We start from the raw sequence: 11,698 nt of genomic DNA on the forward strand, positions 1-11,698 counted from the left end.
AATAATGAAGTAGCATTAAATATGAAGTTTCTGTCAAGTTTGATTTCTTTTATATATAGCCTAGTGCTTGTTTTGTGTATGTTATTATTAGCCAGGGCTTGGCAATCTATGTGGTAGCCTACATTAGAAGCAGTTAAATTGAATAAATATTACAATTAATTAAATCTAATAAAATAAACCTACACAGTAAACTTGCTTGCCATGTTCCACACCCATTTAATTAGAGGTGAATGTCACATTTCAGAAGGAATGGCAAAGGTCTGTCAGTTTTTCTACAAAGCTAATAGCTCTGCCAGTTTGCTCAAGCTTCACCCAGTCATGACTGAGAAAGGTTTGACGTTTGAGCAATTCTTTGAGGAACTCTAGAAACTCTGCTGCATGTATGACTCTGCAATGGTGTCAATCATTTAAGCTAGTTCAATATTATTTATGTTCAGTATGTAACCCTCTGTGTTGTTTATTGTTTATTATTGTCTTGTTTTGTATTTGTTATTATTGCATTATAAAAAAAAAGAAGAAGAAAAAAAAGAAGAAGAAGATGTTAGCGCGGGAAGATACAAGTAGGCTATACAGCCGTTGATTCTGCTGTAAATCTGCTGTTTCAGACTGTCAGTAGGTAGGCTACATTCGTTTTTATTATGGGAAATCTAATTGACTTGATTAATCGATTCATTTTAGTTATATAAAAAAATACAACCCAGCCTGTTTCCTGAACCGAATCAGATCTTGAATTCGAAATTATTACTTTCGTCATATCCGACCATAGACTGTAAAAAAAGTGTCAGACTTAATTAACCAATGTTGTACATTAACATTTATTGAAACTTAAGCATGTTAAGCACTGCTCAGTAGCACAGAAGCTGATATTTAGATGTGGTATTCAGCTGCATTTGCACAGCAATTACAATTGCATAATGTTATGAGATTAATGTTTTAAATATAAAACTATAAATAGGCCTATAGAAATATGAAATGTTGGAAAAAAATGAAAAAATAGGCCCACTTTTAGATGGGAAACTAAAGCCGCTAAGCCTATAAGTGGCAGCAAGTGTTCATGAGTCACTGAATCCTTCAAACGATTCGTTCAAAACGGCTGATTCCACCTGGAAAAGAAGCAAATGACTGTGGCTGCGTCCAAAATCTCTTGAGTAGGTAGCCTACTGAAGTGATTACTTCACGACCGCTAAAAAAAAGTATGAGTGTGTGTAGCCTAGTATGAATGTAATCTGGACATACTATATTCGCTGTGTTGCCCGCATATTTAGAAATGTTCAGCCCTGACTGGAGAGCAGTAAAAGATGTAATTCATTTATAATCTTAAAATGAGATTATAATGATTGATATGATTGATAAGGACCGAGTGCAAAACCACTATGTTGATTAATGGAATGGCATTAGTCTGAATCGTCTTTGCAAAGATGTTTCTAGAAAAAAAACTATTACACCTGTCCCAGAAGTGCTCAAATGAGCAACGGAAAAACTTTTTTTTTTAATCATTTAAAGCCGCACCCACAGCCGTTCATGAGAGAGTTTAAATGCTGGGGAATATTCCCATCTTCCCACAGGAAGAAAGACACGAACAGTTCAGGGCAAACAAAACAGTCAATGGTGGGAGGAGCCAGGGTGAGGCAGGAGCAGAAGGAGCCCGATGATAGAGTCCAGAGTCCAGCCAGGACGAGGCCGCAGGGCAGAAGAGCATTGGTCTTGGCTGGGGACGACCGATGGAGATGGAGCAGCTGGAGATAAAGACCCGGGTGGAGCTGACGAGACGAAGAGCCCACGCAACATGGCTGGCACTGGAGAACGAGGTGGAGCTGCGGCGACGAACATCCGAGGGGGAACCAGGGAGCCTGAGGACTGAGGCGGAGTCGGTGGGACGAGGGAGCCCCGTGGAGCCGTCAGAATGATGGAGCCGAGGGAGGGACGTGCCAAGGCGGAGCTGACAGGTCCACTGGAGTGGAGTGATGAGTTCGTGGGCTGGGAGCGGAGCCAGGGGAACCTCCCTACTGGGCCGAGCTGGAGGACTGAAGCTCTGAGGCAGATCCTCAGAAAAGGGTATTTTAAAAGGCCATGGTGGCCCCTGATTGAAGCTTGGCCACCCTGTTGCACAAGCATTTTGACTTCATTAACAGCTGACTTAGGCCATCCAGCAGAGGTGGGCTGGAGGACTGGCTGAGCACTGCGGTGAAGGTGTGAGAGGTAAGTTTGGCGAGATCAATAACGGTAATTACAATTCCATACAGGTCAATGAAACAGTCTCAGTGCTGTCTTGAAACAGCGATGACGAGCAAACAGATATTTCACAGTCCATACAAGTTTCAGTGCTGTCTTGAAACAGCAATGATGAAGAACAGACAGTTCTGGGATAGGGTGGGATGCAGTTGAGACCCGGACGATTAACCAGTCCTCTGTGTCCAAAACCACCTAAATTCTCTCTGGCACGGTAGTTGCCGGCTCACACCCCTGGTTAGACTTACATTGGGGCATCGGCTCCGGGGCGAGACCGATCAGACGGCTCCCCTGTAATGCTTTTGAATCGCTCTTTTGGTACTTGGATCATGTCATACACCAATCGGTCTACAGCGGCGCTTCAAGTCGAACACACCTATTAATTTCTGAAGAATCATGTGACATTTTTAAAAGAAATCCAAGGCATCATCACTAAAAAGTCCACTTTAAAGTCCAGCTATGTCAAAATAAAACACTTACAAAAAAAATATTAAATATTTATTTAAATCTATTTTACTTGTCATGTGACTATTTAGAAACACCAGAGGAGCGTGAATATGTAAATGTGCTGTTAAATGATTGAATATAACTTAAAATCTCAGGGGGTTCATATTTTATGTCTAAGGGTTGCAAAAAAGTTTGGGGTTTGAAATTGGATTGAGGTCGAATCCTCTATCCTTTTTGAACAAGAAAATATTCATCAATCAAGATTAATTTTGATTAGTTAACCTTGACAGCTGTAAAAGTAAAAATGTGGTTAAAGTTTGCGAGAGAGTTCCGCATGTGATAATTAACTATTTCATAAGCAAATATGTCAGCCAATCACAGCAGTGGGCGTTTACACTGAAGTCGACATGCCCCTTTAAACAGAGCATTCAAATCAGAGGCTAAAATAAAAATAAATAAAAACGTTTTGATGTAAAAATCATACTAACATTATAAGTGCACCCCAGGAAACATAATAAAACAATGCAGTTCATGTCCCCTTTAACAAAAAAAATATACATACAGTACAGTACGCACTAGTAACCCACTTAAATACGCAGTAGACACTAACACTACGCTCCCATGATCCAGTGTGGACAGTTTACTCGAGCACAGACGTGATAATAGATAATGCGCTGATTCTGTGCATGCTGGGTCACTTTAACTGACCCACCCGGGAGGAGGTACTGCTCGAGTTCCTGTTTTTGATTTCCTGATAGCCAAAACTTACTGTTTTCATCAATTTGTAAAGTTTACGCTGGACTGCATACGGACTCCTCATCGCACGGTCATCAGAGGGACAAACGTAAAAAAAAATATATCTTCCATTGTATAGAGTTGATTACGAATGTCTGGATATTAGTAAGCACGTAGATTATACAATTATGCAATCTGTTCTTCCTCTTTATGCTTTCATTCTGTGGCCACATCAATCAATGCAATGTAGAAACGTGTTGCTATTGTTTGCTACAGATTTATTCTTGAATATCTGGTGGTACAAACAAAGGTAGGCTGCTCTGTGTTTGTTGTGCTTTCGGTTGACACTGTGGTTTAACGTTAAGTAGCCGGAGGAACACTGCGCGGATGATTCTGATGGTTTGAGGTTTACCCATTGTTGTTAACCTAGCTAACTATCGGTTAACTGAAATGTCCAACAAGAAAAATGTCACCTCAGTCAGAAAATACCTTTCGACTTCGAAGCTGTCGCCACCTCTGTTAAGCCGTATCTGATTCTATCGCTCGAAAGGAAAAACTGAAAAGTTGTTCTCACCCTGACAGGTTGTAGCCAAGTTTTTAAATGTCAAGTCAAGAGGGCAAACATATTCAGATGTTATAATTTTGTGACCGCACCCAGTTTATTAACTTGTCTCACTCGCGGTGTAAGAAGCTAAAGTAAAAAAAAAAAAAAAAGTCAATAACTGTCACTCCCGATGGTAAAATAAACCGCAACTTTTTTTGTGGCACCAGAAACCTGTAATCTGTTGTGTTTACTTCCCTGTTTGTCGAAGCAATATTCTGTTCTAATTATTTTTTTGTTTTAAATTCATGTGCCTCGAAATCTTTAATCAAAATAGCTTCCCCTCTCTCTTGCAGAAACATCTCTTCTCTGATGATGTGTTTACTGGCGTGAGGGCAGGGCAACCTGTCACTCACATGAGATCCACCAATCGCAAACCACAAACATCCAATCAATTCCCAATGGACAGAATCAAACCACGCCCTACATATAACTTCCCCTTGTGGGATTAATAAAGTGGTTAACTTAACTTAAAAATTTGTTCTTGTTCCAGAAGCCATTGTGGTGACGAATCGGGTACTACTCGCAAATTGGGCCTAGGACCCCAAGCGATCCCATTGGCTCAAATTACTTTTAATAGGCACTCGCCAATTTACAATTCCTACCAAATCATGTTATGATAAATGCATTTTGAATTAACGTTATAATGACCATTAATGTTTGTATTAATTAGCCTATGTAGCCTACTAGCATAGCATACAGATACCCTATTGGCCTGATAGCTTATTTTATACATGCATTTGTACTCGCCCTACATGTATTCACAATGTAATTATGTGTTAAATTAAGTGTTACATTTCCAAATATTTCAGTTTTAAAAAGAATGTAATCATGTTCATTTATTCACTTAATAGGCTATTATTATTTATCTATTAACTAACACTTTTATCAAGTGAAAGAAACGTTCATTTTGTTTTAGGCTATTATGCACTATATAGTAAGCTATACATATTTCAAATTAATATTGTTTGTATGTACTTAGTAAAATCATTAACTGATTTCGGGGGAGGACCCGATTCGTCGTGACACTGTTTCAATCAGATGTACACTCACCTAAAGGATTATTAGGAACACCGGTTCAATTTCTCATTAATACAATTATCTAATCAACCAATCACATGGCAGTTGCTTCAATGCATTTAGGGGTGTGGTCCTGGTCAAGACAATCTCCTGAACTCCAAACTGAATGTCAGAATGGGAAAGAAAGGTGATTTAAGCAATTTTGAGCGTGGCATGGTTGTTGGTGCCAGACGGGCCGGTCTGAGTATTTCACAATCTGCTCAGTTACTGGGATTTTCACGCACAACCATTTCTAGGGTTTACAAAGAATGGTGTGAAAAGGGAAAAACATCCAGTATGCGGCTAACCTGACTCCGCCAGATGGATTTGCTCCGCATATCCATCTGGAAACCTTCCGTTGAAGTAGTTTTGGTAAGGGGCGAAAATACTGGTTAGCTGATTGGCCTATGTTGGTGATAGACGGGCCAAATCAACCAATCAGATCAACGAAGCATATGACGTACTAACAGAGCGTATCTTTTCCTCTGAGAAAAGCCTCCAGAGCAGTGTTTTGCTCTTCTTTCAGTGAAGAAATACTCTGTAATTCCGATAAAACTTGCTCGATAGCCACGCTGATGCTAGTTTCATCCGCTGAAGCCGACATGTTCTTTAGACTGAACTGACGCGCTTCTCGTTGCGTCACACCTCAACCCGCCTCAAAGCCAACGCTGATTGGACGTTCGTTTGGTGAACTGCTCCCAAATTTTCTTTAACGGAAAGTATCCAGACTGATCTGCGAGTGAAACCTTGAAAGCTCGCGAGATCAGGATGGTCTCACGAGGCTAGTATGCGGCAGTCCTGTGGGCGAAAATGCCTTGTTGATGCTAGAGGTCAAAGGAGAATGGGCCGACTGATTCAAGCTGATAGAAGAACAACTTTGACTGAAATAACCACTCGTTACAACCGAGGTATGCAGCAAAGCATTTGTGAAGCCACAACACGCACAACCTTGAGGCGGATGGGCTACAACAGCAGGAGACCCCACCGGGTACCACTCATCTCCACTACAAATAGGAAAAAGAGGCTACAATTTGCAAGAGCTCACCAAAATTGAACAGTTGAAGAGTGGAAAAATGTTGCCTGGTCTGATGAGTCTCGATTTCTGTTGAGACATTTAGATGGTAGAGTCAGAATTTGGCGTAAACAGAATGAGAACATGGATCCATCATGCCTTGTTACCACTGTGCAGGCTGGTGGTGGTGGTGGTGTAATGGTGTGGGGGATGTTTTGTTGGCACACTTTAGGCCCCTTAGTGCCAATTGGGCATCATTTAAATGCCACGGTCTACCTGAGCATTGTTTCTGACCATGTCCATCCCTTTATGGCCACCATGTACCCATCCTCTGATGGCTACTTCCAGCAGGATAATGCACCATGTTACAAAGCTCGAATCATTTCAAATTGGTTTCTTGAACATGACAATGAGTTCACTGTACTAAAATGGCCCCCACAGTCACCAGATCTCAACCCAATAGAGCATCTTTGGGATGTGGTGGAACGGGAGCTTCGTGCCCTGGATGTGCATCCCACAAATCTCCATCAACTGCAAGATGCTATCCTATCAATATGGGCCAACATTTCTAAAGAATGCTTTCAGCACCTTGTTAAATCAATGCCACGTAGAATTAAGGCAGTTCTGAAGGCGAAAGGGGGTCAAACACAGTATTAGTATGGTGTTCCTAATAATCCTATAGGTGAGTGTACGTCGCAATTGAAAAGCAAAAAACTATCGCAACTTCAGTTTCATGCCGACTTTAATGCTCAGAGGTGGCATAGTTGCAATTACGACTGTATAATTTGATTCTAGGGCCTGAGATGGATCAGAGCAGGCATAATTTAATCTGGCTTTTAGCAGCATTATGACTTTACACAGATGTTTGAGAAGGGACAGAGCAGCCTTCATTTTTGGATGTTACTTTTATATGCACTGCGTTTTTGCTGTTAAATTTTGCTGGGGGAAAAAATCTCATAATCTGTAAATAGTCTTTTAATGACATTGAGTGAATTTGCTCTATTTTGGTCAATGAAATGTACGTTAGTGTTTTTTTTGTAACAATGGTGGAAATCTCTCTCTCTCTTTCTCTATTTCTTACTATACAGAAGTTGACTGCAAGCGCAAAGACTTTCCATTAATTTTTATTTTTAATTTTCCTCCACTCATAAAGATGGAGGAGGCGTATACAGCGCTGTATCAGGAGTTTGTCCGTCTCCAGTCTCTCTGCTTAAAACAAGCAGCAATGCTACAACATCTCTCTGACACAGTGCAACGACAACAAGGTCAAAGGACTAACCAGTTTTGTATTATTAATATCTTAATGTATTAAATGATCGTAGAGACTATGATAAATGATTTAAATGACACTGATGTTCACTTTCAGAGTCGGCCAACTTGTGCACGTGTACAGCGAACAAGACGGGACACCAACCCCATCCTGCAGAATCCCGGAGACATCCCACTGAAACACACATACTGAACCCTCAAAGTACAGGATTCTCATTATGAAAGTTATTCTCCATTGAAAGTTTTAAAGTCTACACTGATGTAAATAGTTTTAAAATACAACAAAGATAATTTGAGTACTTTAAAATGTCATTTTTAATTCAGTGTTACAAGCCGTTTCATTGTAAATAATTGTGAAATTTACAATGAGAGTTGTCAGTGTACCGTTGATATTCAGTATCTTTTTTTGTTTGTCATTTGTCTCTTACTTTTTTTAACGTTTTTTTCATTCTGCCGTTTATGTGTTTGTTTTTCAGCTGCTCATGATCTCAGTCACATTGATAGAGGATTAGACCAACTGCATCTTAACCTGGACGTGTCCGATCAGAAACAAGGTAGCCACGATAATGTGGTTTTCCATAATCCCGTAAAGACGGTGGAAAACAGTGCCTGGGATGACCTGAGGAAAGTTGAGCAACATTATTATGCAAACCAGACTTCACAACGGCTGCGGGTTTGTATCATACCTGTTTTTTGTTAGCTTTGGTTCACTCCGGTTTTCTTTGTTTTAAGCTCCTAAACTTGAAGGACTTTTAATTTATTGTGTCTAGTCCTTCTGACCACACCTCCTGCTAAACTTCTTTCTACACTCTTGTTAGAAAAGGTTCTATATAAAACCTTGAAAGCCTTCTGTCAGAGGCTTCATATATGTAGAAACAGTGGTCAATAAGTAATATTATGGATTTGGTTTAATTTTTTAATGAAATTATATTAATTAAACAGCTCGTAAACTAAACCAGACAAAAAATGTCTGTAAAAAGTAACCCCCATAAAAGAATTATGCAAGAATTTAAAGTCCCCTTGTAGTCAATAATTTTATCCCTTAAAACTCATCTTTGATCACCAAAATGACACATTTAAACGTTTTTTTTTTTCCTTGAAAAACAAAAAAGTCTTCATGCCTAAAAATAGCTTGAGTGTAACTCTACCCTTGCCTCATTTAGTATACGCAGTTCTATGAATATGCAAATGAGCCCCGCCTCCACTCACTCACTCAGCTCAGAGATCCACTGGTTGACGATCACACGTTGATCTGATTGGTTACAAGGTAGTTTGTGACGTCAGAAACACCAGCGATTTCAAACCGTGTTTTTGAGGCTGTCTTTGGTTCAATGCAGTTTTAAGCAGAAAATACTCAGCAATGCTGTCGACTTATGAATTTGCACATGGTTTGTCTTAAAGCATATTAAAAACACCACACAGACATAAAGTGACACCAAAATTAACAAAATATGTCACTTTGGTGATCAAAGATGTTTTAAGGGATAAAATTATGGACTACAGTGGGGCTTTAACACTAAACTGCCAATAATGTAAGCCACTGGGAGACCGAGTTAATATAAAGATTTTTAATTCAAAGTATCTTTCCTAAATTAAGTTTTAATAGTAATTTTGTGCCGTGACCATGGGAGCAGGAACATGCGTGACATAGTCATGCTCACTTACTAGACGGTCTCATTCTAGGGTTTAATGCTGACAAGGACTAGACTAAGAAGGACACAGCCATCCGTTTGAGAAGTTTACAATCTGATGTGTGTGAAAAGAGTGTTTGTGTCCCACAGAGGCCCTGGTCATCCTCCTTTCTGGACAGCGAGTTGATCAGTCAAGCCGGAGGGCTGTTCATGTCTGGAATGACGCTGCAGTCGCAGGTGTGTGAGTTCTGTCACGCTGTGTTTCCGGGACACACAAGCACCCGTGGAGAGTTTCTGCGTCACCTCACTACACACATGACCTGAAGAAAAGCAGTGCTGGGAATCAAATTCACACACACAAAAAAAGTGGATTTTGAAACTAGTTAAGGTTTGGTCAGTGATGGTCAAGATTTCTTTTTATTAAATTGTAATGCATACAAAGCTGAAGTGCAAACACATAATGGCCTGGTTTCACAGACAGGGTTTAGATTAAGCCAGGATTAAGCCTTCATTCAATTTGGAAATTTAAGGAGCTTTTATTAACGTGCCTTAAAAACATTACTGGTGTGAATCTTGAGACAAAACAATGGCATATTTTAAGATAAATCAGTTAAAACAGCTCAAACATGCATTTTAGTCTGGGACTAGTTTAAGCCTTATCTGTGAAACTGGGGCGAATATGATAAAGCAGGAAGAACAACAAAAATATTACACATGCACATCGTTGTTTATCATGTTATGACTCATCTCCTGCCCTAATTATTTGGTTTCATCACAGAAAAGTGTTTTTGTACAAATAGAAATATATCATTATTTTGTTTTAAATTATTATGTTTTTACCCAAATGCTGTATATTCATTACCCTATAGCGCATGACAGTGAATAGTGCTGTTTATCAATTAAAGATTAAATGCACTATAAAATGATGTTTTGTGGGGCATTAATGGATCACACCAACAGGCGGCATGAATGCTGTATAACCTCATTAGATTATCATTATGTTCAGGCTACATGTAAATCAGTGGTATCCCAGCTAACAGGGAATGTTCTCAGAACTTCGGCTAACGTTCTGGCAACGTTCTCTCAAAGTTGTGAAGAAACGTTCTTCCAGTAACAATAATAGAACATTCATTCAAAGTTATCTGCTCTTTAATAATGTTCTCAAAATGTTATTATCAAAAACATTATTTATACATCTTTAATGGAACGTTTTTTTCTGAAACATTCGTCTAACATTTTTTAAATGCTACTACTAGTTTCAGAACATTCAGAAAACTTTCAAAAGTAATGTTATCATTATGTTTGCAAAATGGAATTTTACATTAACATTTGTATAACCGAGAAAAAATTAGAAATCGCTGGCGTTTCTGACGACACAAACTAGCTTGTAACCAATCAGATCAACACGTGATCGTCAACCAGTGGATCTCTGAGCTGAGTGAGTGAGTGGAGGCGGGGCTAATTTGCATATTCATAGAACCGCGTTTACTAAATGAGTTACATTCAAGCTATTTTAAGGCATGAAGAAATTATTTTTCAAGAAAAAAATTTCAAATAAAATTATTGACAACAGGGAGACTTTGAAACCATGACAAAAACAACATTCAGAATCATAACTTAATGGCAACGTTAGGAAAATATATGTGGAACTTTTTTTTTTGTTACCTGGGATGATTATTTCCATATATATTTGGAAATAATAATTTCCGTATAATTGGATAAAGATGATTACATGACATGACAAAACTCTTTAGTCTTGTATACGTCTTGCCATTACTTTTTATAATGTGTTACTTTAAACACATGCTAACCAGTTTATCCAGTATGCATATATCTGTTTGGGTTTCTGTATCTTCTTTTGTGTTCCACGGATAAAGAAATCTATGCAGGTTATGAGGGTAATTGAATGATGACAGAATTTAAATGTTTGCCTTTGCCTTCAATCACTGGTCTTTACAAGCACATTGCATCCATTTAATGAGTGAATAAAGGTGAATTTTTCAGAATTTAAACAATTAAGACAAGTTTCCAAAACACTCCCCCATCTGTGAGATTGATGATGATGATGATGATCGGGCCAGTGAATCACAGGCATCATCTGTCTGGGTTTGCTGAGATGAGACTGGGGCGAGTGGGTGGTGGATCAGTGTGTCGGAAATGAGACAGAAACCACAAAATTCGCTATACATTTTCATATGCAGTACTCAGACAAAAAGCAGCATATGGGAAAAAAGTGAAAATATCAGCAATATATTGCATGTTGTTAAACAAAGTTTCTATATTTGTACACTATTAGCAAGTAACAGTCTCAAGACGAAAAACAGAAACATTACAATATAATTTATTGAGGAATTAAAAAATAAATACTCTGTCATTAAAGAGGCCACAGATATATTTCTAATATTGGAGCTGTAATGCACATATTCATTATAGCCATTCAACCTTTAAACAGTGAAAATACTATTCTTCCCATGATTCATTTGAATTATTTACATATTGTTGTAACCTCGGAAGTCTACTTAAATATGAGCATTTAAATATAGCAGTTGATATATTAATATTCACTGCATCAGTATAAGTAAATAGTGTCAGGGTTTCTCAATAGAGTCAATTTCATAATCCAAAACATTAACATATTTTGCCCGCTGTACATAATGAAGTGTTTGAGCAGTTTATATAAAGCGTATTCTAGCATTGTGATTGGTTGGATTAAAT

At 38.7% G+C, this 11,698-nt stretch overlaps 2 protein-coding genes across 2 annotated transcripts in view; one reads left to right on the forward strand and one right to left on the reverse strand.

Annotated features, from left to right (window-relative positions):
- Positions 1–11,698, reverse strand: part of suox (sulfite oxidase) — a 137,058-nt gene that overhangs the window by 26,688 nt on the left and 98,672 nt on the right. The gene's annotated exons all lie outside the window — the stretch shown is intronic.
- Positions 7,187–9,337, forward strand: zgc:113184 (uncharacterized protein LOC553745 homolog). The gene is made up of 4 exons (XM_056252456.1): positions 7,187–7,348; positions 7,450–7,554; positions 7,829–8,025; positions 9,134–9,337. The coding sequence occupies exons 1-4, from the start codon at positions 7,237–7,239 to the stop codon at positions 9,305–9,307; spliced, it is 588 nt and encodes a 195-aa protein (XP_056108431.1). The 5' UTR covers positions 7,187–7,236; the 3' UTR covers positions 9,308–9,337.

The sequence above is a fragment of the Rhinichthys klamathensis genome, unplaced genomic scaffold, assembly GCF_029890125.1.
Source record: "Rhinichthys klamathensis goyatoka isolate OS25496 unplaced genomic scaffold, OSU_Roscu_1.1 h1tg000095l_1, whole genome shotgun sequence".
Taxonomy (NCBI): domain Eukaryota; kingdom Metazoa; phylum Chordata; class Actinopteri; order Cypriniformes; family Leuciscidae; genus Rhinichthys; species Rhinichthys klamathensis.

What these genes read in the sequence shown, in the direction of transcription:
- zgc:113184 (XM_056252456.1), top strand. Translation starts at nt 7,237, where the DNA reads ATGGAGGAGGCGTATACAGCGCTGTATCAGGAGTTTGTCCGTCTCCAG. An exon ending in CACAGTGCAACGACAACAAG is followed by an intron (nt 7,349 to 7,449) that starts GTCAAAGGACTA and finishes GTTCACTTTCAG; the next exon opens with AGTCGGCCAACTTGTGCACG. An exon ending in AGACTTCACAACGGCTGCGG is followed by an intron (nt 8,026 to 9,133) that starts GTTTGTATCATA and finishes TGTGTCCCACAG; the next exon opens with AGGCCCTGGTCATCCTCCTT.